The sequence below is a fragment of the Myxocyprinus asiaticus genome, chromosome 37 (genome assembly GCF_019703515.2).
Source record: "Myxocyprinus asiaticus isolate MX2 ecotype Aquarium Trade chromosome 37, UBuf_Myxa_2, whole genome shotgun sequence".
Lineage (NCBI taxonomy): Eukaryota > Metazoa > Chordata > Actinopteri > Cypriniformes > Catostomidae > Myxocyprinus > Myxocyprinus asiaticus.
In genome coordinates, this window is record NC_059380.1 from 30,080,919 (window position 1) to 30,104,044 (window position 23,126).

General features: G+C 40.2%; 1 protein-coding gene across 1 annotated transcript in view; it reads left to right on the plus strand.

Annotated features, from left to right (window-relative positions):
* The first annotated feature begins 4,294 nt into the window (after positions 1-4,294).
* Positions 4,295-23,126, plus strand: part of ube2v1 (ubiquitin-conjugating enzyme E2 variant 1) — a 29,735-nt gene continuing 10,903 nt past the window's right edge. The window contains exons 1-2 of the mRNA XM_051676693.1: positions 4,295-4,390; positions 17,714-17,862. Of these exons, the coding sequence (XP_051532653.1) occupies positions 4,369-4,390; positions 17,714-17,862 (171 nt within the window). The 5' untranslated portion in view covers positions 4,295-4,368. The remainder of the gene's footprint in view (positions 4,391-17,713; positions 17,863-23,126) is intronic.

The window sequence follows — 23,126 nt, forward strand, 5'->3', positions numbered from 1 at the left end:
GATTTTTTTAGGCAAGTATTTAGTTGTTTAAACTCCAAATTGTGGTCGATTTATCAAGATGGAGCCTACTTGAAAATGTGCTCTGACGTTTTCAGAGATGTGAAATCCCGCTATCTATCAAGATGATCGGACGGTCAGCGCTCATGGTACCCCGCCGAGAACAGCCTTATTTTGTCAAGTCCTTTTGAAATTTGCCGCTGGCTCTGATGTCTCTATAGTCATGGTTAAACATGAGATGTAATTCGTTTTGGGTATATCTAAAAGGCAATCTTTGGTCTCAGAGTCTAAATCTATTATTTGTTCCCGGGCAAATCGGTTTGGCTGAGGACAAAGTTAAGGTTCATAACTTTATATTTTTATTGAATTTTAATGTTGTACTAGAGCTCTGCCTTTGTACTTTTGACCGAATTGTTTGCTTGTCTTTATTCCCTATTGTACAAACTTGTTATAATTGTTATAATGGCTATTATTGTGCATTAAAACTAACATTTAAGCAATATTTTAATCAAGGGATAATTGAGGAAACCCGGGCCCTCATTGACTGGTGGACGGCCAACGAGAGCCTTTTCACCGGCAGGCAAAATTCTCCAGAAAAGAACATGGAAAGGATAGGCACATGCTCATTCATTTGTGCATACCTTTTGTAAGGGACTTTGGTCCTGTTAAAAAAAGAAATCTCTTTTTAACATTGTTTATTAATTGTTATATTTATGTATTTATTGCTTATTTATTTGTTTTTACTTTTTAATATTTATTCAACTGTATTATAAATATATTGTCTGATATGAATGGTTGAAGTCTACCAGAATTAAATTTCCCTCTAACATCTGACCTGTTTGGTCATGTACTTGCTTATGCTTGAGAAGGTTTCTATTTCATTCATTGCTTGATAGGCAGTATAAGAGCACACCTGTCTTCCCAGGTTCTGAGTCAAAAAGTTACTGTAGCCTACATGATTACTGTATCATAGACACAAAATGTTTGTGTTGAAGTCTGTCCTCCTGGTTAATGACTAATGATGTACGTGACACAGATGAGGTACAGGTACTTCTTGCATTAATGTATAGTGATGTTTGTGCACCTAACTGTACAAAGCCTGTCAGACTGAGTATCAACTTCTTGCTGTCTGAGTACCAAGACGACAAACAGGTATGCATGTGGAATGTAGGCTAATCCATTTCAATATTATTAACTGTCAAACCTCCCCTGTACTTGCCGGTTTATTATCGTCACAAATGGTAGCTGAGAGGAGACAGGCTTTAATAAAAATGATGACGGTTAAAACAAACGGGAACTCAACACAACAAACAAGAACTGACAAGGAAATGCAAAAACTAGAGGGTATATATACACAAACAAGAGCTAATTAGTGAATGGAAAACAGGTGAGAACAATCAGGAACAGATGGCGGTGATGAGGGCAGTGCATGATGGGAAACATAGACTGGGGGAAACACTTCAAAATAAGAGTCCTAGGAAACATGAGGGAGACAGACTGTGACATAACCCCCCCCCCCCCCTTTAAGGGGTGACTCCTGGCACCCCAAAGATGGCTGAGGAGGGCAGGAAGATACTGGTGAGGAAGGGGACGCGGAAGATGACCAGGTGGCCAGGGAGGAGACCCCAGGGTAAGGATTTGGTCTGGAGGTCTGGGGGGGGGGCACCTCAGGGTAGAGACTGGGTCGGGAGGCGGCCACAGGGCCGGGACAGGGTCAGGAGGCCTGGGAGGTGGCCACGGTCAGGAGGAGGTCTGGTAGCAGGAGGTGGCGACTTAAGGGGCAGAGCCATAGAAGGTAGAGCCACGAGAGGCTCGAGGATTTAAGACACGTGGTGGAGACCGTGGTGGAATGGGCAGAGCCGTAGGAGACACAGAAGGTGGAGTCGTGAGAGGCTCGAGGGGTGAAGCCGTGGAAGGCGGAGCCATGAGAGGCTCGAGGCTAAGAGTCCTGGATGACTGGGAAATGACCTCCGTGGTCATGGGTACAGGCAGAGACTGGGGAAAAGGTGTCCCTTTCCTTCTCCTCCTTTTCCGGACAGCTGGGAGCGTGGTTACAGGGATGGTCCGGGCTACAGGCATTGGCTCTGGGACGATTGAGGCTACAGGCATGGGCGCTGGGACGGTAACCGTGGCCGGCATGGGAGCTGGGACGGACGAGTCTGGCAACGCTGGTGCTGGGGCGGACGAGGCTGGCACTGGGACAGACAAGGCTGGCAATGCTGGCTCTGGCATGGACGAGGCTTCAAGCTCGTTGGCCTCGGCCGGCGTGGGCGCTGGCTCGTTGGCGCTGTGATGGACGAGACTGGCAACGCTTGCTCTGGGACGGACGAGGCTTCAAGCTCGTTGGCTGTGGGAGGCTTGGAGCAAGGAGCCCTGGGAGGCTTGGCTGTGACACAGCGTGGAGCAGACTCCGATTTGGCTGTGACACGCCGTGGAGCAGACTCCAACTTGGCTGTGACACGGCGTGGAGCAGACTTCGACTTGGCTGTGAAGCGCCGTGGAGCAGACTCCGACTTGGCTGTGATGCGCCGTGGAGCAGACTCCGACTTGGCTGTGACACAGCGTGGAGCAGACTCCGATTTGGCTGTGACACGCCGTGGAGCAGACTCCTACTTGGCTGTGACACGGCGTGGAGCAGACTTCGACTTGGCTGTGAAGTGCCGTGGAGCAGACTCCGACTTGGCTGTGATGCGCCGTGGAGCAGACTCCGACTTGGCTGTGACACGCCGTGGAGCAGACTCCGAATTGGCTGTGACACAGCGTGGAACAGACTCAGGCGTGGAAGGCTTGAAAGACGGGATCAGGGTAGGGAGAGGAGGATCCTCTGAAGCTAGAGTTTCTAACGTTAACCTCACATATTCCTGCCATGTGTAGTCTCCTGTCTCCGTCAATTCCCTCCACCTGTTTTTCCGATCCGGTAAATTGACTTGAGATGGATGTCAGCAAATTTTGTGACACTGGCAATGGCGCTGAAACAAAGGGAGTATTCCTTTATGGGTAAATCCGCCCGGCTCAATTGGATAAATAAAGCCACTAGATCCATCTTGTATGGTCAGTTCTTCTGTCACGAATGGTTGCTGAGAGGAGACGTAGGATCTAAGTGCAGGCTTTAATAAAAAAATTATGACAGTCAAAACAACAAACGGGAACTCCTGGCTCTTCTTTGACAGATTTGCTTCTTTTTCTGATCCATTTTGATGTTTTTTGTCTAATTTTCTAATGTCCGATGTCAAATTTTATTTCTCCTCATTCATTCATTCACCAACATCCACAACAACAACCTTTTCCCTGCCACTGGCTTTTTTTATGTAGGCTGCAGATCTAGGAACACTCAAAATATATACATATGAATATTTTTTAAATGAAAACGAAAAGATGCAGGGTTGTGTTTTATATCATATTTCATTTTATTGTAAATATACATTGTAGTGAAGATAACCGGAGTAGGCACGTATTGCCAAGACCAGCTGAGATGGTGACGTTATCAAGTACGCTGCTGTTCCAATTGCAAAATGACTGTACTGTGTCCTCCCGTCCTTGGGAGTTTGTACTCCCATGTCGAACTTGCCAAGTCCGAACTACCAAGTATGCAAGTCCAAACTTGGCGTACTTATTGAGAACGCCTGGGGACTTGATTTACCAGGCGGACTCAATTTATCATGGCTGTGTCTCGTTTGGAAGGCTGCATGCTAGGTAGGACGCGTCCTTTGAAGACTGCGGTATGCGTCCTCCTTTAAACAAGTCTCGTTTAAACGTAAACGTAACATGGTTGCTATGACAGCACGCCACTCTTTAACAAGCGCCAGCGCTTTGAGTGAGAAGGTAACAAATTCCCTTTGGAAGTGAATGTATGAGGTAAAATGATGTAAAGAGAAAAGAAAATAGATTTTACAGGTGTAGTTTTAGTCTAATACTTTAATTATATATTAATATAATTATACATATTATATATTCCGCACCCATCTACTGAGGTACATCAACTTGGGAATTAACATTACTTGCGTTTGAACATCATATTTACGGGCAAATTGGCGTCATTTGTTTTGAAGCAAATAATTGTGGGTTGTGAGTGCCCACGAAGGATACACCTCATGATTCCTCCGAATTCCCGTGAAAGAATGTCGCATTCGAAGGCTGCATTCGAAGTGTCCTATTCGCTTTTCTGAAAGGAGACAGCCTCGATGACGTATGCGGCCGACAAATGCAACCACCTGAGGACGCAGCCTTCCAAACGAGACACAGCCCATGAAAGCGGGACGTTGCTTTCCCCAGAGCTAAACCACGCCCCCATGCCATGACGCGTTACCGAACGTCTCTATTTGCGCGTGCCCGTGTACTGTTACGTGCTCGTCCCCGCTGCTGAGCAACAAGATGGCGGCCGCCGCCGGATCAGGTAAATTAGAGAAGATAAAAAAAAAATTGTGTGTTCAATTTAATGTGTCTGTGGTGTGTAAAATGAGTGATATGACAAAACACTGCAGAAGGACACTTTCTCTAAAGTGTATAATCATGTCTGTGTTTATACGGTCTCATTATAAATGTGGGTGTGTTTGCGCAGCATTAGCACGTCAAAGTCTTGTCATTTATCCGCTTAAATGTTGATTCAGTTTATGTTTTGAGTCTGTTTTAAATAACTTATGAACCAAATGTATTGACCCTACTGTAAACGGTTGAAAGTGCACCAGGTTTTTATTAAAATCGTCAATTTGGTCAGTTAGCCATGTAGCTTATTCAACTGCAGCGTCATGATAGAGAAACAACACAATTCACGGGCTGTTTCAAAACCTAGTGAGCTGCTGCCTACTTAGTCTGCAGTTTTGGGCATATGTGCCTTCCTGGTTCTCTGAACTCCTTAGGTGGAAAAACGCTGATTAGGAAAGCATGTAACTAGTTTTTGTGACTGTCATGATGACAACTTGTGTTTGGAAAGTTAGCTAGGTTTGATGTCGTGCCCAAAAATGCTGTCTATGTAGACAGTTTACTATGGCTATGGTGGTCATAACTTGTCCATTTTTATTTTTTTATTATTTACTGTGGTATGACATGAAACAAAGTGGTAGCTCATTCAAATAATCAATCAAATAATCTGCTTTTGAATTTCTTTAAAAGATTAAGTAAATTCCATTAACTTTGGAAGCTTTGGCAAATCTAATCATAGTGTAAGTCTAAAGTTCATCATTAGAGGTGCTCATTTTAGCTGCCTGGTAACTTCTAAATAAAACTTAAATTTCCTTGAAACTTTGTCTTAGTGGTAATGTTTTGTGTTTAACAAGTATATCAACTAAAACAAACGGGAGAGAAAAAATAAATTGTCACCTTATCATTAAAACCATATTCCTAACACATTTTGATATAATAGACCTTTTTAACAGACTGTGATGATGTTTCCACCTTATTTAGCAGTGTAAATCAAGCAAATGTATTTATATTATAATTTTTTAAATATTGAGTGTAAATTTATAACATTATTCTTATTGTTATATTACCCTGGAATTAGTTTTAAAAAACAAATGACCACAGCTGCGATGGGGGTTTCTATTACAGCTGCTGAGAGAGTGACAGTAAATTTGGCATTTTCTCCCATCTCCACCGCGCTCTATTTTTTCCCTCTTCTGGAAAGTCATTCAAACTTTGATTCAAGTAGATTTTTTATTTTTATTTTTTTTGGTCTTGGAGCAAATGGGTAAGTGAAAACAATATTTTTTGTGGTCTCCCATTCTCTCCCACTCACCGCTGTCGAAGTTTACCCTGCAAACGTTTACTTCCTTGTTCCAAAGAAAAGGTCTATTACATATTTTAATACTATTGAAATTCATGTTACAATAAATTATAGAAATTTCTAAAACTCAAATACAACACACATTATGTAGCCCTAATTTTTTATTTCCTGCTTTTAATTACAAAACACTAAGGGTAAATTCACTAAACAGTTGTACCAGTTTGCGTGTTGTATTTAAGCGCAAAAACCTGTCTTAATCACTCACTATCTAGCTTAAGCAGCCGCAATCAGCACTGAAATTGTGCTGCATTTTGAGTATTTAAATGGTTATTTTCATTGCAAACGCGCCTCTCTTCCATGTAAATTAGGCTCATTACAGATTGTGCTTCATTCACAAGAATTGCCCCGCGCAATTTACATCGCGTTATAACTGCCAAATGAAAACGGGTGGTAAAATGTATATAAGACATGTTTGTGTACATTTTCTAATGATCAAATCAGCAATAATTCATCAAATGATGGAGAAGATCGTTATAATCTTGCATATATCTTGATGCATGGTGTAGTCAAGCACACTTTAAAGATGTTAAATAGATGATTCAGGTGTCTGAATTACAGTAGTCACTCAGTGATATGCTGTTCAGTCCTGTCAAAGTGTGTCAGATAACAGTGATCTACTGCATCCTTCACTATAGCGTTCAGAACAGGTCTGCAAAATCAGAATTGCACATGCTAATTACGTTCAGAGTTTGTGCCATTGCCTGATAATTGCCTGATCATTTCTTTAGTGAATCGGTCGCTAAACCAGTACAGACAGCACATGCAAATAACTGGTGCTTTTACCGGCTGCAATTCATTCTTAGTGAATTCTCCACTATTTCTTAGATATTTAATAAATGTAAATTAATACATTTACTCTAATGGTTTATAAACAGACCACCAGAAACCCCTCATCTTTTGACCACTAATATGAATAATCTACCATTGGAACGCATTCCACTGTGGTGTTCTGAATCTCTGAAAATGCTGAATCCAGAGTTTCTGAGTCAAGAGTTCACCACTCTTAAAGCTTGTCCTCTCGAAGTTAAGCATCCAGATATTCACAAACCCTTGGGGCAAAAAAACAATAATATCTTGTGTTTTAAGTGATCGCCGGCCTCTCAGCTTCTGCCAGTCTTTTTTGTGAGCAGTAGCCTACATCAAATTGTGGTTTGCGGATCTACGCGCGACTGCAGCACAGAGTGAACTGAAAGCACGTCCTAAAGTTTGAGCACATTGTACATTTTTTGTTGCAGTGGTCTTAATATGCATCTTTTGCTAGACAGACCCAGGACAAACCATGACATCACTTAAAGGTTGAGAAACTTTGTTCAATCAAATGCTTTTTAGAACAAGAATGTACACTCCTCCTACATATTTTCAGTGCACATGACCATGTTCTAACCTGAACTGATGATGCTTTCACGGGGAACTTCAAAGGGAGCACCATCCATGCTGTAGGGTCGTTCCAAACAGAATTGCTAATAAGAATCAAAAAATTTTTTTTTGAATGACCATTACCACCTTTCAGCCATCTGAAGCTCTTGCAATGGATGGTAATTGTCTTCTAAGGGAATAGGGCATAGGGATTATCACTGAATAGAACGTTCACACGGGAGCTGGATGAGATGAAAGCTGATGGAGTTATCTTTGTGTTTAATGTTGTTTTTCTGAGTTTTTTTGGGATGTACAGCACGAGTAAATGTTCTGTATTCTTTGTTTAGTAGGGATGGTGCAATATATTGAATTTCGATATATTGCGAACCAAAAAAATGACTAACAATATAGAGACAAAACTCAATATCTCAAAATTTGAAACATTGTTTTCTGTCCATGTGATCTTAAATGAAATGACTCGTCAAACATCATAATCTCTCTCTTGCTTGATTTTACCCCTACTGTGCTTTTTTCCTACACTGTTTACAGGGTTTGTACAAGGTCCAATTGAAGTGCTTAAAGTGCTTGAATTTAGCTCTTGAATACCTGGAAAATCACCTTGTTTTGTGGAAAAGTACATGAGATTAAAACGGGCCATTTCTTCCATGTAATGTGTGTCCATCAAAGATGAGATCCCATACTCTCCTTTAGTTGAATAATGTGTCTTTTAACGGTCTTTCTGTTCTTTACAGTCAAAGTAAAAATCAAAATGTATTTTAATCACAAATAGCATGGATACGCTAAAAAATACAAGACTTTTCTCTTGTTAATAAATGAACCGCAACACCTGTGTGAGTCTGTGAGGTGTGTGTTAAACTCTTAAATTGACAGTACCATTATAGCGCTTGTTATACAAAAAAAAAAAAAAAAAGCATTTAAACAATGTTATTACTGGTAAATTGTATCCATTATTCCAAACATTGACAGCTCATATCATTATTAATTCCAATACATAATATTAATTGATAGGAAGTAGAATTTTTATTTAAATTTTTTTTAAATGTGATTATAATAATCAAGACAAACAAATTATTAAAACATACTTTTTCTGGACAGGTTCAGTTCTATTGCTTGTTCTGCACCTGAAAAGCCTGAATGTAGCCCACTATTTTTGAAGGCTTATTTGTTTGTGATCTTTTCTTATAGAGAAAGGTATATGAGAAACTCTTATTATTTCTGATTAACATTTTTTTATTGATTCATACAGATAACAAAGAAAAGCAAAACATATATACACAGAATAGCTGTGAAGTATACACACACACACACACACACACACAAAATAAAAAATAATAATAATCACACACATTTAAAACTATGCTTCTCTCTCCACTGCCCCTCCATGAGAGCCCTCCAAAAATGCCAAATAGCTGCCCCATTTCCCATCAAATGAATCCCAGATTTCCTGCCTTCTACTTGACACTTCCTCAAGCCGCCACGCTCCCCAACTCCGTGCACCACTCTTGAAAAGAGGGTGCTCCAGCTGACTTCCATCCCCTTGAAACAATTTGTCTGCCGATCATAACACTGGTTATGACCCAATTTTTTATGTGTTTATCCCCTAAATTGATGACCACCCCATCGCCTAAAATAAAGAGTCTGGGGCAAAATGAAATTGTAGTGCCCAATACATCACACATAAAACTCTGAATCTTCATCCAAAATTCTTGGATCTTATCACACCACCAAAAAACATGGGTTGTGTCTCCATTTTCTGATTGGCATCGCCAGCAGGTGGGTGTGTCTTTAAGACCAAGCCTATACAATCTAGAGGGGGTTCAATAGAATCTCTGTAAAATCTTCAATTGCATAAGGCGCACCCTTGCATCTCTAGATACAGACTTGACATTTTTTAGAATCCTAGCCCACACTCCATCCTCCAATACCAAGTTTAAATCTTTCTCCCATAATCTCTTGATAGAAGTTAAAGCTCTGTCCCCCGGACTCTGAATTATTAGGGAGTAATACACTGATGCCTCATGACCTTTTCCTAAAGCAGTACTCGCCACTTCCAGAGTTTCTGCCGCTTTAGGGGGTGTATTCTACTCCCAAAAATAGTACAGAGAAGGTGGCGCAGCTGTAAAGAACTGAGATTTGGGAATCCCAAAATGTTGAACCAAATTTTCAAAGGATCTCAACACTCCCCTCTCATATAGGTCACAGAGTATATTAACCTCCCTCACAATCCACTCTGACCAGCAGAAAAGGAATTATTAATACATAATTTTGTGTTCAGCCATATGCTCGAGGCAACATTGAAATATGTCCGAATTAAACACACTGGACACTTTTGTCCATACCGAGTGCAAATGCGAGTTAATGGGGTGTAACTTCTCTGATTAGTTTGATAGGTTTTGCAATGGCAAAATAGGGGTAAGAACTTCCGGTTCAATACAAAACCAGGGAGGGGCTCTCTCAGGTGGAAGTGACCAATGAGCCAAATGTCTGATCGAAAGCATAATAATAAAACAAAATCTCGTGTAGGGGATGTTTACCATTCCAAATGAAGGACTTTGCTATGCTATCAAATTACTTGAAATAAGAGAGGAGGACATCTATAGGGAGAGATTGTAGCAGGTAGTTGAGTTTTGGAATACAGTTAATTTTAATAACATTAACCTTCCCAATCATCGATAAATGTAGTGAAGCCCACCTGCCCACATCGCTCAAACCTTTTTATTAAAGGGTCAAAATTAACTCTAACTAAATCAAAAAAAATTTGCTGAGAAGAAAATACCCAAATACTTAATGCCCTGTTTGGGCCACTGGAAGGTGCCTGGCTGAAAAGCCGTTACGGGCAGTACGCTGTCAGAGCCAAAGCTTCTGATTTAGACCAATTAACTCTGTATCCTGAGAACTTAGAAAAGGAATGAATAATTCTGTGGAGGCATGGCATAGATCTAGTGGGGTCAGAGACGAATGATAAAATATCATCTGCGTAAAGCAAAAGCTTATGCGCCTCATCTCCCACCACCCCTGGAAAATCATCTTCCTTTCTTATTGCGGCTGCTAATGGTTCCAGGGCAAGACAGAACAATAATGGGGAAAGAGGGCATCTCTGCTGGCTGCCCCTATCCAGAGTAAAATCAGAAATTAATCCATTCGTTTTTTCCGCTGCTACCGGGTGTCTATAAAGTAACTTAACCAATAAAAGTATTCCTGAACCCGTACATTTCCAAAATCTTAAAAAGATAATCCCATTCTACCATATCAAATGCTTTTTCGGTGTCAAGTGAGATGGCAGCGACCGGAGTCTGATCATTCGCCACTGACCACATGATATTGATGAAACGCCTATGGTTATCAGAAGAGCTACGGCCCGAATAAACCCAACATGATCTATATGTATAAGAGATGTCATAACTTTAAGTTACTTTATACTTTTACTACTAAATTGACAATATTTTAACGTCTAGCTGGATCAGGGAAATTGGATGGTAACTCTTACACTCACTTGGATCTTTGTCCTTTTTAAGAATCAGACTGATCTGGGCTTGCATCATGGTTGGAGGAAGTTTTCCATTCTTTAATGATTCTGTATAAACTTCTAGCAAAAGTGGAGCCAATTTTGTAGCATAAGATCTAAAAAAAACTCAGTGGCAAAGCCATCTGGACCCAGAGCCTTGCCTATAGGCAAGGCCTTATTTACCTTACCAAGCTCCTCCAAGGTTATCTGAGAATCAAGAGAATTTTTTTGCTCAGCTGTCAGTTTAGGAAGTTCTAATGGTCCCACAAAGTTTCTAATATTCTCATCAGTAGATGAAGACGTGGAACTATAGAGATCAATATAGAATTCTTTAAAAGCATTATTAATATCAATGGTGGTAAATATTTCACCACCAGCAGATTTCACTGAGGGAATGATAGAAAAAGACTCTCTCTGTTTTATATATCTAGCCAGAAGATTTCCTGCTTTGTCCCTCGACTCAAAGTGTGAATGTCTTGCCCTGATTGCCAAAATTACACCTTCCGCGACAAAATAGTATTATATCTGTATTTCAATTGGGTCAATTCTCTGAGGCCATCAGATGGCATTCGGCGCTTCAGCTCTGCCTCGGCACTCCCTTCCAACTCCACGAGTTCTCGTGCTTTGGATTTTTTGGTGAATGAGGCATACTGTTTGATCCGGCCCCTAAGAACTGCTTTAAGTGCCTCCCAAGCCATGCCCACAGAGGATACTGAGGACCAGTTGGTCTACATATAAACATTCATTTCAGCCTTTAACATTTGTTGGAATTCAGGATTTTGCAAAAGGGATGCATTAAAGCGCCAACTATATGATTTCCTTTTCTCCATATGTGGCAACACCTCTAAACTCACCAGGGTGTGATCTGAGACTAAAATGTTTCCAATTGAGCAATCAACAACAGATGAAATGATGGACTTAAAATATAATAAAAAAAAATCTATTCTAGAATAAATCTTATGGACTGTGGAAAAAAATTTATAATCCCTACCAGATGGGTTCAAAAGTCTCCATATATCTGTAAGACCAAGATTTTTACACATCCTGTGAATTGTCAATGTTGCCCTAGAGGGCTTGCACACTTTTGCTTCACTGTGATCAAGGACTGAGTCCATCAAAAGATTAAAGTCTCCTCCCAATATTATATCATGAGTTCTAGCAGCTTGCAACATCCCTTCCAGATCTATAAAAAAGCCCTGATCATCAATGTTAGGTGCGTAAATATTAGCTAAAATAAGACTTTGCCCCTGATTTTCTGCTAAAACAATAATGACTCTTCATAATTTATCTTTAACCTGATTGAGACATTTGAATTGTAGATGCTTGCTTATCAGTGTAATGACTCCCCTGCTCTTACTTGAGCCAGCACTAAAGAGAACATGTCCACCCCATATGTTCCCAAATTTTTCAGCTTCCTGCGGGGAGAGATGAGTATCTTGAAGAAACACTATATCATATTTCTTACGCTTAAGAAGAGAAATAAACATCCTTCTTTTATGGGGTGCCCCAACCCATTCACATTCCACATGGAGAGAGACAATCCGCTCATATTAACATTTGACATTTTGACATAGGAGAAAAAATAGATTGTGTGTCAAACTAAATTATAAAGACCACATTCCAACATTAGTGCAACAATCAAACCCCGAACTGCCCCCCCGAACCAAACAAACAGAAAAAAGAAAAACGTGCGCACGACAGCGCCAACTGGCGTCCATCCCTCTAAACTCAAACAGTCCATGCATGCCTACGATATCCCCCATGACAACTTTGCTGTCTGATTGCTCAAGTCCGGTGTTTGTCTCACAAAATTTGTATAGAGAGTTACATAACAAAAAAAAAATCTTTAAAACAAACTTCAGCCAGTAGGCAGAATAAACACAAAGAATGTGTAGATTCATCCACATAACTGTCCCGAAGGTGTTATTCCACAAAACAAACTCCAGCCACTAGGCGGAACCAGCACAAAAAGAAAAAAAAAAAGGCGCTCAGTTTCTATGAACAGTCAAACGAATGTTCAGTGAGCTAGCCCATTCAGCTGCTACATGAGTGCAACAAATGACCTAATCATTCCAGTGTCTTGCAAGAAATACTCCACAAAACAAACTCCAGCCAATAGGAGGCATAAGCACAAAGAACGTGCAGATTCATCCACAAAACAGTCCTGAAGGAGTAGTACTCCACAAAACAAACTCCAGCCGTTAGGCAGAACCAGCACAAAAAGAAACAAAGGTGCTCTGTTACCACAGTCAAGTGAATGTTCAGTGAGATGGTCCATTCGACTACAGTGCGAATACCACAAAATAACTTACTCCACTGACTTTATGAAGGACATTGTTTGCTGGGGACATGTGAATGTTTTACGGCAATCCTTAGCATCTGTTCTCAATTTGGCCGGGAACATCAGTGCAAAAGCGACCTTCCGTTGATGTAAGAGTTTCTTGGATTCCTTGAATCAATCACATTTTTCTGTTGCCGAATTCGCAAAGTCTGGGAAAAAGAAAATGCTGTGGTTCTTCCAAAAAGTCCTCCTTTACTCCTCGCATAACACTAGATTTTTATCGGATGATCACAGAAATTTGGCCAGAATTGATCGGGGCCTGTCTACCTCAGCAGATCACCGAATCTGAACCCTGTGAGCTCGCTCGATTTCCAGCTTATGGCCTGTTATGTCAAGCAGATTCAGAAAGAGCCCACCAGGAATTTCACCATATCCTGACCCTCTTTGGCTTCAGGAATTCCAACGATTCAGACGTTATTCCGCTGGCTACGGTTCTCCATGTCGCTCCAAATCCACATTGGTCACTAGCGGATTAGTAGCTAATTCCCTCTCCGATGACTCCAGATAATTGATCCGTTTCTCGATATCCCCCACTCTTGTAACCACCTCAGAGAATTTCATCTCCATGGCAATGATTGATCGACGTATTACAGCAAGATCCACCAAGTCAGCAACGACCTTAATCAGCATTGCCGACATGTTCAACATTTCTCGCCGAATTTCCCTCATTTCTCTGGCCAAATCGACTCCCGGGCTTGGGGCCTGCTCAGGGGTGTCAGCTTGAGCATGTAAGTGTCTTTTAATGTCTCCAGAGCCTGAGGATTTTGAATTCTTTGACACATTGTCCTCGTAGAACAGTTATGGAACAGTGTATCGAATCTCACCGGTTTATGTCATTAATAGTGTTAAAACTAGCAAAATGCACAGAGCTCGCCATTCACATGTCCGAACCTCGCATGGCATCGTGACTCAGCAGAGAAACTCTTATTTAAACTTCAAAGATTTATATTGTGTATTAAATAACTTTATTTTGATGAGAAATTATAATGTGCATTTGCGCAAACATTTTTCAAAAAATAAACTCAATTTTCTGCCATACTTTGTGATTTGCGTTATCATATTGAATTGAGAATATCGAATCGTAAACCAGCTGAACACCAGCTCTGGCATGGGAAGCAGCTTGTGTGTGTGTGTGTGGCTTTGCCAGGTGCTGTGTTGTAAACTAAAACCAATTGGCTATTTTTTATTTATTTTATTTTTTTTTTAAGAAAAGAAAAAGTCCCAGCCCTATTTAAAGTTTTAGTAGAAATTATGTCATCAGGCCAAACAAAACTGCGCTCGTCAAGGCACTTCAGGTGGACTTTAAGAATCTGTATCGGAATTGCTCAAATGAAGATTGCGATTAATCTGAATATCTTTTTTATTTTTTATTTTTTTTTACCCCTGGTTGGGAATAAATTCTCTGGTCTGTATAAATACATTCACTTTGATCAGTCATTCACCCAATGAGTAGTTCACCCAAAAATTACAATTGTCGTTATATATTCGCCCTCATGTCGAAGACTTTCTTCTTTGGAACACAGTGGATATTTTAAATGACTTTGCTAATTTCCGCTATTGCTAAATTCCATACAATAGCAGTTGATAGTGACTCACTTTAAAGCTTCCATGCATCATCTTCCAAGTCTCCTGAAGACATACAATAATATTGCATGATGAACAGACTGAAATTTAAGTTGGTATTCACTCTCCTTCCTCTTCCATTCTACCACTAAAGAACAGTCAGGGCTCGACATTAACGCTTGTCCGGGACAAGTGCAATTTTGAACGGACAAATTAAAGAGAATTTTACTTGCCCGACCGGATAAGTTGCCTGATTAAAATCTCGAATGATTAAAAACGAATGTTAGCTCAATAGCGCGGGATTGAGCACAATTTTAATAATTCCCACATGTTTCACTTTCAAAATGCGGGCAATTCCCTCTGTCGCATCACCTCCCTCTTGTCGTCAGTCATGGTGCAGTATTCAGCAGCTTGTGAGTGCGAGCAGTGGGGAAGCGCATATTTACTGAACTTTTAGATTTTACATATAAAAACTGGTATAAACCTGTTAATTGGACCTGCGAATGGTGTTGTACCACATCTCTATAAGCGAGCGATGCAATAAAACTAGTGCTCCTGTTTATAATCAACAAAGCTGTCTTCATCGCAAGCGCGCAACATTGGAGAGATCTAATTTTGTCTCGTCAATCGTGGTGCTCCCTCATAATCCAGCAAGAAAGGCAGAAATTGCAAAAACACTTTGTGTAATAATACCATCTGTAGAGTGAAGAGAAACACTTAAAACAGACTTATGTACCAGTTACATCTCTCATCTTTCTAGAGCTCCATCTAATGTATGTATCCAAGGTATATTCTCAGCCATGTGAATCAGTCAATTTTAATAAGTATATAACAATATACACAGATAAGCCACAACATTAAACCACCTACCTAATATCATGTAGGTCCCCCTCCTACTGCCAAAATAGCTCTGACCCTTCGAGGCATGGACTCCACAAGATCACTGAAGGTGTCTTGTGGTATCTGGCACCAAGACATTAGCAACAGAAGTTGCGAGGTGGGGCCTCCATTAATCGGACTTGTTGGTCCAGCACATCCCATAGATGCTCAATCGGATTGAGATATTAGGAATTTGGAGGCCAAGTCAACACCTTGGTTTATTTGTCATGTTCCTCAAACCATTCCTGAACAATTTTTGCAGTGTGGCTGGGTGCATTATCCTGCTGAAAGAGGCCACTGCCATCAGGGAATACCATTGCCATGAAGGGGTGTATGTGGTCTGCAGCAGTCTTTAGGTAAGTGGTACGTGTCAAAGTCACATCCACATGAATGTCAGGACCCAAGGTTTCCCAGCAGAACATTGCCCAGAGCATCACACTGCCTCCGCCGGCCTGCCTTCTTCCCATGGTGCATCTTGCTACCATCTCTTCCCCAGGAATATGACGCACACGCACCCGGCTGTCCACATGATCTAAAAGAAAATGTGATTCGTCAGACCAGGCCACCTTCTTCATCGCTCCATGGTCCAGTTCTGGCGCTCACGTGCCCATTGTAGGCGCTTTCGGCAGTGAACAGGGGTCAGCATGGGCACTCTGAACGGTCTGCGGCTGCGCAGCCTCATACACAGCAAGCTGCGATGCATTGTGTGTTCTGCCACCTTTCTGTCATGGCCAGCATTTCAGCAATTTGTGCTACAGTAGCTCTTCTGTGGGATCGGACCAGACGGTCTAGTCTTCGCTCCCGATGCACATCAGTGAGTCTTGGGTTCCCATGACCCTTTCACCAGTTCACCAGTTGTCCTTCCTGGGACAAATTTTGGTAGGTACAGACCACTGCATACTGGGAACACCCCACAAGACCTGCTGTTTTGGAGATGCTCTGACCCAGTCGTCTGGCCATCACAATTTGGCCCTTGTCAAAGTCGCTCAGATCCTTACACTTGCCCATTTTTCCTGCTTCCAACACATGAAATTCAAGAACTGACTGTTGACTTGCTACCTAATATATCCCACCACTTGACTGGTGCCATTGTAACAAGATAATAAATGTTATTCACGTCACCTGTCAGTGGTTTTAATGTTGTGGCTGATCAGTGTACATTATAATACTATTAATAATGTAACATTAATAAATTATACATAATGAAAACATATCTATCTTTAATATGCATATTTATTTTGAATAAACAACATAAGCGATTTAGCAGCAAGGTTCTCTCAGGATTTTATCTGTTAACATTTAAATGCATTTTGTCAATATTGAACAGCCGTTTTGGTGAAAATTGACTTGTACTCTCGAAGAGATGGTTACCCAAAAATTAAAATTTGGTAACACTTTACAAAAAGGTTCCAATTGTTAACGATAGTTAACTACATCAGTTAACATGAACTAACAATAAACACCACTTTTATATAATTTATTAAACTTGGTTAATGTTAATTCCAACATACAGTATATTAATACATTTTCATACATTAAAATAAAAAGTTGTATCTGTTAACATTAGTTCATGCACGATGAACTAACAATTGTATTTTTTTTTTATTATTTTTTTTTAGTAACTAACATTAAGATTGATAAATGCTGTAAAATATTGTTCATTGTTAGTTCATGATAGCTAATGCATTATCTAATGTTAATGAATGGAACCTTATTGTAAAGTGTTACCAAAAATTCTGTAATCATTACTTGCCTTTATGTTGTTCCAAACCTGTCTGACTTTATATCTTCCGTGGAACTCAAAAGGAGATGTTAGGGAGAATGGTAGTTTCAGTCTCAATTCACCTTTATTTTATGGGGGAAAAAAGATGCAGTGACGGTGAATAGTGACTGTGACCAACATTCTGCCAAAAATCTAATTTTGTGTTCCTCAGAAGAGAGAAGTTATTACAGGCTTGAGGGTGAGTAATGATTTACATCTTTCTGCAATGTGTTCTTAATCCCTGTTAGCTGTAAATGATGACGATGGAGGCTTTTTTTTCTTACGTCCTTTTGTTTTTGTCTCCAGACAAGTAATTTTTTTTTTTTTTACTTGGACAATTGAATGACCAATTTACTTGTTTAAAGGACAAGTACATGACAGTGCTTAATGTTGAGCCCTGACAGTGTTTCTCCTGTAGTATCTGAAGTACTGTGAAACATCTGTTTGTCTGATACTCTTAAGAACAATGTGAAAATTTCAGGTTCATGTGTATTGTTTGTTTTGTACCAGGCGTGAAAGTCCCCCGTAACTTTCGGCTACTGGAGGAGCTTGAGGAGGGTCAGAAGGGTGTTGGTGATGGGACAGTGAGCTGGGGTCTGGAGGACGATGAAGATATGACCCTCACACGCTGGAGAGGAATGATCATCGGACCACCAAGGGTCAGTTCCTCTATAGACTTGTAGATACTCTACAGGGAAATCTTTTAATTCAACCATGTATGGCTGCTCAGTAGGGCTGCATCTAACAATTATTGTGATAATTGACTAATTTAACGATTATTAGAACGTAGGGCTGAAACGAATCAGAATCGGCTTTATTGCCAGATATGTTTACACATACAAGGAATTTGTCTTGGTGACAGGAGCTTCCAGTGCACAACAATACAATACAGCAACAAGACAGAAATAATAATAAAAAATAAATAAATATAGAATAAAATTAAAATTGAATAGAAAATAAAGTATATAGAGAATACACAATAAGACTATATATATATATATATATATATATATATATATATATATATATATATATATATACACACACACACACACATGCATATATACATATATACACATTAGGGATGTGCGACACTAGTCGAATAAACTGTTCTGATGTTGCTAGTCGACACTGGAATTACTAGTCGGTTAATATTTCCCCCCATTAAACTGATAATAATTTTTACACATTTACGTTTGGCTTTATATTTTTTACAGAGGCTGCACTTAAATTACTGTCATATTAATGTTACATATTTTAAATAGAATTAATAATACAAATATTATTTAAAAAAAAAAAGAGGATATCTGGAGCAGATAGTTTAATTTCACCTCAGGCTCGCGTGCTGCTTCCCTCTCACTCGCGGCGCACGCAGGAAAATGTCCTCTCATTAGACAAGCAAACTCAGCAAAGTAGTTATGAAATCACTTTGGTGGTGCGGGAATCGGCTTTCCAAATGTTTGAAAGTCCCTATGGATGTTTTCACGTTTGAGTCTTTACATCTGTGCATGCTTGGATGTTATTTTTCTGCTGAGCGGGCTTTTACAAGTGCACGATAGACGCCTCAGGTGAGTCAAATCCCCGTCTTTCACCGGACCATGTCGAAGGGTTAATTTTACTCATCAAAAAATTTATGTTTTTGAGTAAGTAGCCTAGAAAATAACTGTTTTAGACTAGGTATGCATTTTTTTAATCTGCTGATTAAGAAGGCTGTTTTCAACGAGGTGCCGACTGCTTAACATGTTAAACTATCTTTGATTCTGTGTGCACGTCATGTTTAGAATACATTAGGTTTATTGTTGGCTACATCACAGGCCTATTTTTTTCTATCCTATAGCTACTTTTTATTTTTTTTTTACATCGTAACTGTTATTGGTTAACTTTCTTTACTGAACAGCTGTCATATTAGATCAATGGTTAATGCACGACTGCACGATGTGAAATACGCGTGAATTTTCAGCGCATTTTCTTTTCTCTCTCATAGATTTGGCTTAGTCTACTTGTTAATTGTTTTCAACAAAGTCTTGACTGTTTAAATATGTTAAGTAACTTTTACTTGGTGATTTCCATTTAGAACAGGCTTAAGGGTTGTTCCATTAATCCTGCACTATTCATTCAATTGTTTCCAATAAATATGTCTGTTAAATATTTGCTAATGTTGATTCAGTGAATGCGTGTCATGTTCTATATTTAATGTACAATGATCATAATTCAAGGCGAGCACGTCGCAGATAAATGGCCCTTTTCAGTGGAATTTAGCATCGGATTTGGAATAGATTTAAGTATTTTAAATGGGTCGCATAATTTTATTTTATTTTTTTACTTTTCTGAAGGTTGGTTTCTCTTTAGACTAGTCGGTTACAAAACTTCCGTTTAAACAACTGTCAAATTAGTCGTAGCGCACATCCTTAACACACACACACACACATATACACACATACAGTATATACAGTTGAAACAACCACATTGTCTTTTTCCAGAGCAGCCTGTATTTCTCCTGAGGTTACCTGTGGGTTTTTCTTTGTATCCCGAACAATTCTTCTGGCAGTTGTGGCTGAAATCTTTCTTGGTCTACCTGACCTTGGCTTGGTATCAAGAGATCCCCGAATTTTCCACTTCATAATAAGTGATTGAACGGTACTGACTGCCATTTTCAAGGTTTTGGATATCTTTTTATATCCTTTTCCATCTTTATAAAGTTCCATTACCTTGTTGTGCAGGTCTTTTGACAGTTTTTTTCTGCTCCCCATGGCTCAGTATCTAGCCTGCACAGTGCATCCACGTGAGAGATAACAAACTCATTGACTATTTATACACAGACACTAATTGCAATTTAAAAAGCCACAGGTGTGGGAAATTAAACTTTAATTGCCATTTAAACCTGTGTGTGTGTCACCATGTGTGTCTGTAACAAGGCCAAACATTCAAGGGTATGTAAACTTTTGATCAGGACCATTTGGGTGATTTCTGTTAACATTATGATTTAAAAAGGAGCCAAACAACTATGTGATAATAAATGGCTGTACATACACATACGTAGTGCAAATATAAATACAAATCTGTTATATACAGTGCAAGGGAATGTAATGGCAGAAGAGGTAGGATGTGTTGGATAAATATAAAAAGACTAAACTGTGAATTGCACATAATTATTGCTCATTGGGGCAGTTTTAACTGTTCATGAGATGGATAGCCTGAGGGGAATTTTTTTTTTTCCTGTGCCTGACGGTTCTGGTGCTCAGAGTTCTGAAGCGTCGGCCAGAAGGCAACAGTTCAAAAAGGTAGTGGGCAGGGTGAGTTAGGTCCAGCCTTTTTCCTCACTCTGGAAATGTACAGTTCTTGAAGGGAGGGCAGGGGGCAACCAATAATCCTCTTAGCAGTCTGAAATGTCCTTTTGTAGTCTTTTGATATCCGATTTCGTAGCTGAACCAAACTTTTTTTTTTTTTTATATCCCCTTTTTTCCCCCAATTTGGAATGCCCAATTCCCACTACTTAATAGGTCCTTAGTAGGTGGCGCGGTTACTCACCTCAATCCAGGTGGCAGAGGAAAGTCTCAGTTGCCGCCTCCTGTGACCGTCAATCTGCGCATCTTATCGCATGGCTCGTTGTGCATGACACAGTGGAGACTCCACACGTGGAGGCTCATGCTATTCTCCGTGATCTATGCACAACTTGCCACGCGCCCCATTGAGAGCGAGAACCACTAATCGTGACCACGAGGAGGTTACCCCATGTAACTCTACCATCCCTAGCAACCGGGCCAATTTGGTTGCTTAGGAGACCTGGCTGGAGTCACTCAGCACACCCTGGATTCGAAATTGCGACTCCAGGGGTGGTAGTCAACCAGACAGATATTGAAGTGCAGAGGACAGACTCATTGACTGCTGAGTAGACCTGTATCAGCAGCGCCGGTGGCAGGTTGACTTCAACTGGCAAAGGAAGTACAACCTCTGCTGGGCCTTTTTCACAATGGAGTCAATGTGGGTCTCCCACTTCAGGTCCTGTGAAATGGTAGTGCCCAGGAACCTGAATAACTCCACTGCTGCCACAGTGCAGTTTAGAATGGTGAGGGGGGACAGTGTTGGGGTGTTCCTCCTAAAGTTCACAATCATCGCCACCGTTTTGAGCGTGTTCAGCTCCAGGTTGTTTTGACTGCACCAGACAGCCAGCTGTTCAACCTCCCTTCTATATGCAGACTCATTGTCTTCTTGGATGAGGCCGATGACAGTGGTGTCATCTGCAAACTTCAGGAGCTTGACAGAGGGGTCCTTGGTGATGCAGTCACTGGTGTAGAGGGAGAAGAGTAGTGGGGAGAGCACACATCCCTGGGGGCACCAGTGCTGATAGTACAGGTGCTGGAAGTGAGTTTTCCCGTCTCAAAAGCTGCTGCCTGTCCATCAGAAAGCTGGTAATCAACTGACAGGTAGATGTGGGAACAGAGTGTTGGTGTAATGTAGTCTTTAAAATATCTGGGATGATGGTGTTGAAAGCTGAACTGAATCTAGAAAGGGTCCAGTGATGTCCTTCAGGTGGGCCAACACCAGTCTCTGAAATGATGTCATCACCACAGACGTCAGGGTGATGGGTCTGTAATCGTTAAGTCCTGTGATTTTTGGTTTCTTTGGGACAGGAATGATGATTGAGCGTTTGAAGCAGCATGGGACTTCACACTGCTCCAGTTGTCTATTGAAGATTAGTGTGAAGATGGGGGCCAGATGGTTAGCACAGAATCTAAGACACGTGGGTGAAACAGCATCTGGGCCCTGTGCTTTCCTTGTATTTGTTTTCGGAAGACACGGCACACCTCTTCACAGATCTTAAGTGCAGGTTGAGTAGCAGGAGGTGGGGGGGTTGCAGGAGGTGTTGGTGTTTGTGTGAAGTGAAGGTCAGAACGGGTGTGTGGTGTGAGACTGGGCTTTTCAGATCTACAGTAAAACACATTCAAGTCGTCAACCAGTTGTTGATTCCCTACAGTGTTGGGGGAAGGTTTCTTGAAGTAAGCAGGTTTGGGAGGGTTACTTTTGAAATGTATTCCACTACAGATGACAGAATACATGCTGTAAAATGTAATTTGTAACGTATTCCGTTAGATTACTCAAGGTCAGTAACGTATTCGAAATACTTTGGATTACTTCTTCAGCACTGGTAGATTTTTTCACTTGTTTTTACTATAAAAACTCTGCCAGTACAGTAAGACAAAATACACATTAAAATACATTCTCTGAAAAATCTAAATATCTTATGCAGTGTTGTTTCTAAAACAAGATAAATCAAATTGATCTTGTTTTAAGGATTTTTAGATATTTTTACAGGAAAACAATAATACAAAATTATTATCAAGAATAAGATTTTTGCACTAATATCAAAGGTCTTACTAGAAAAAAGAAATTATGATCCAATGTGAATTTTCTTGATAAATATGATCGTGCCTGGTAAAGTGCATGTAAAATGGCTAGAAATAGCATTTTAGCTTAGTGTAAAGCTGACAATTTACACGAGGTTTATTTCTATTTATTGTGCTCCAAACTTACTTCAAACTTATCTGTCTGATCGTATGAATGTAACACTTCATAAGAAAGTGTTTCACCGCTGTACAAATGCACTTTGGATCGCATCATTTATATGTGTACATTTTTCCATCTGAAAGAACTAAATATTAAATGAAACAAATGACAAAATGCAAAGTAATCTCTTGAGTAATCAAAATACTTTTTGAATGTAACTGTATTCTAAATACCAATTATTTAAACTGTAACTGTAGTGGAATACTTATATTTTGTATTTTAAATACATAATCCCGTTACATGTATTTCGTAACTCCCCAACCCTGGAAGTAATGTCTTTCAGGCCGCTCCACACTGATGCAGGGTCGTTAGCTAAAAACTTGTTTCTCATCTTCTCAGAGTATCTTCTTTTAGCCAC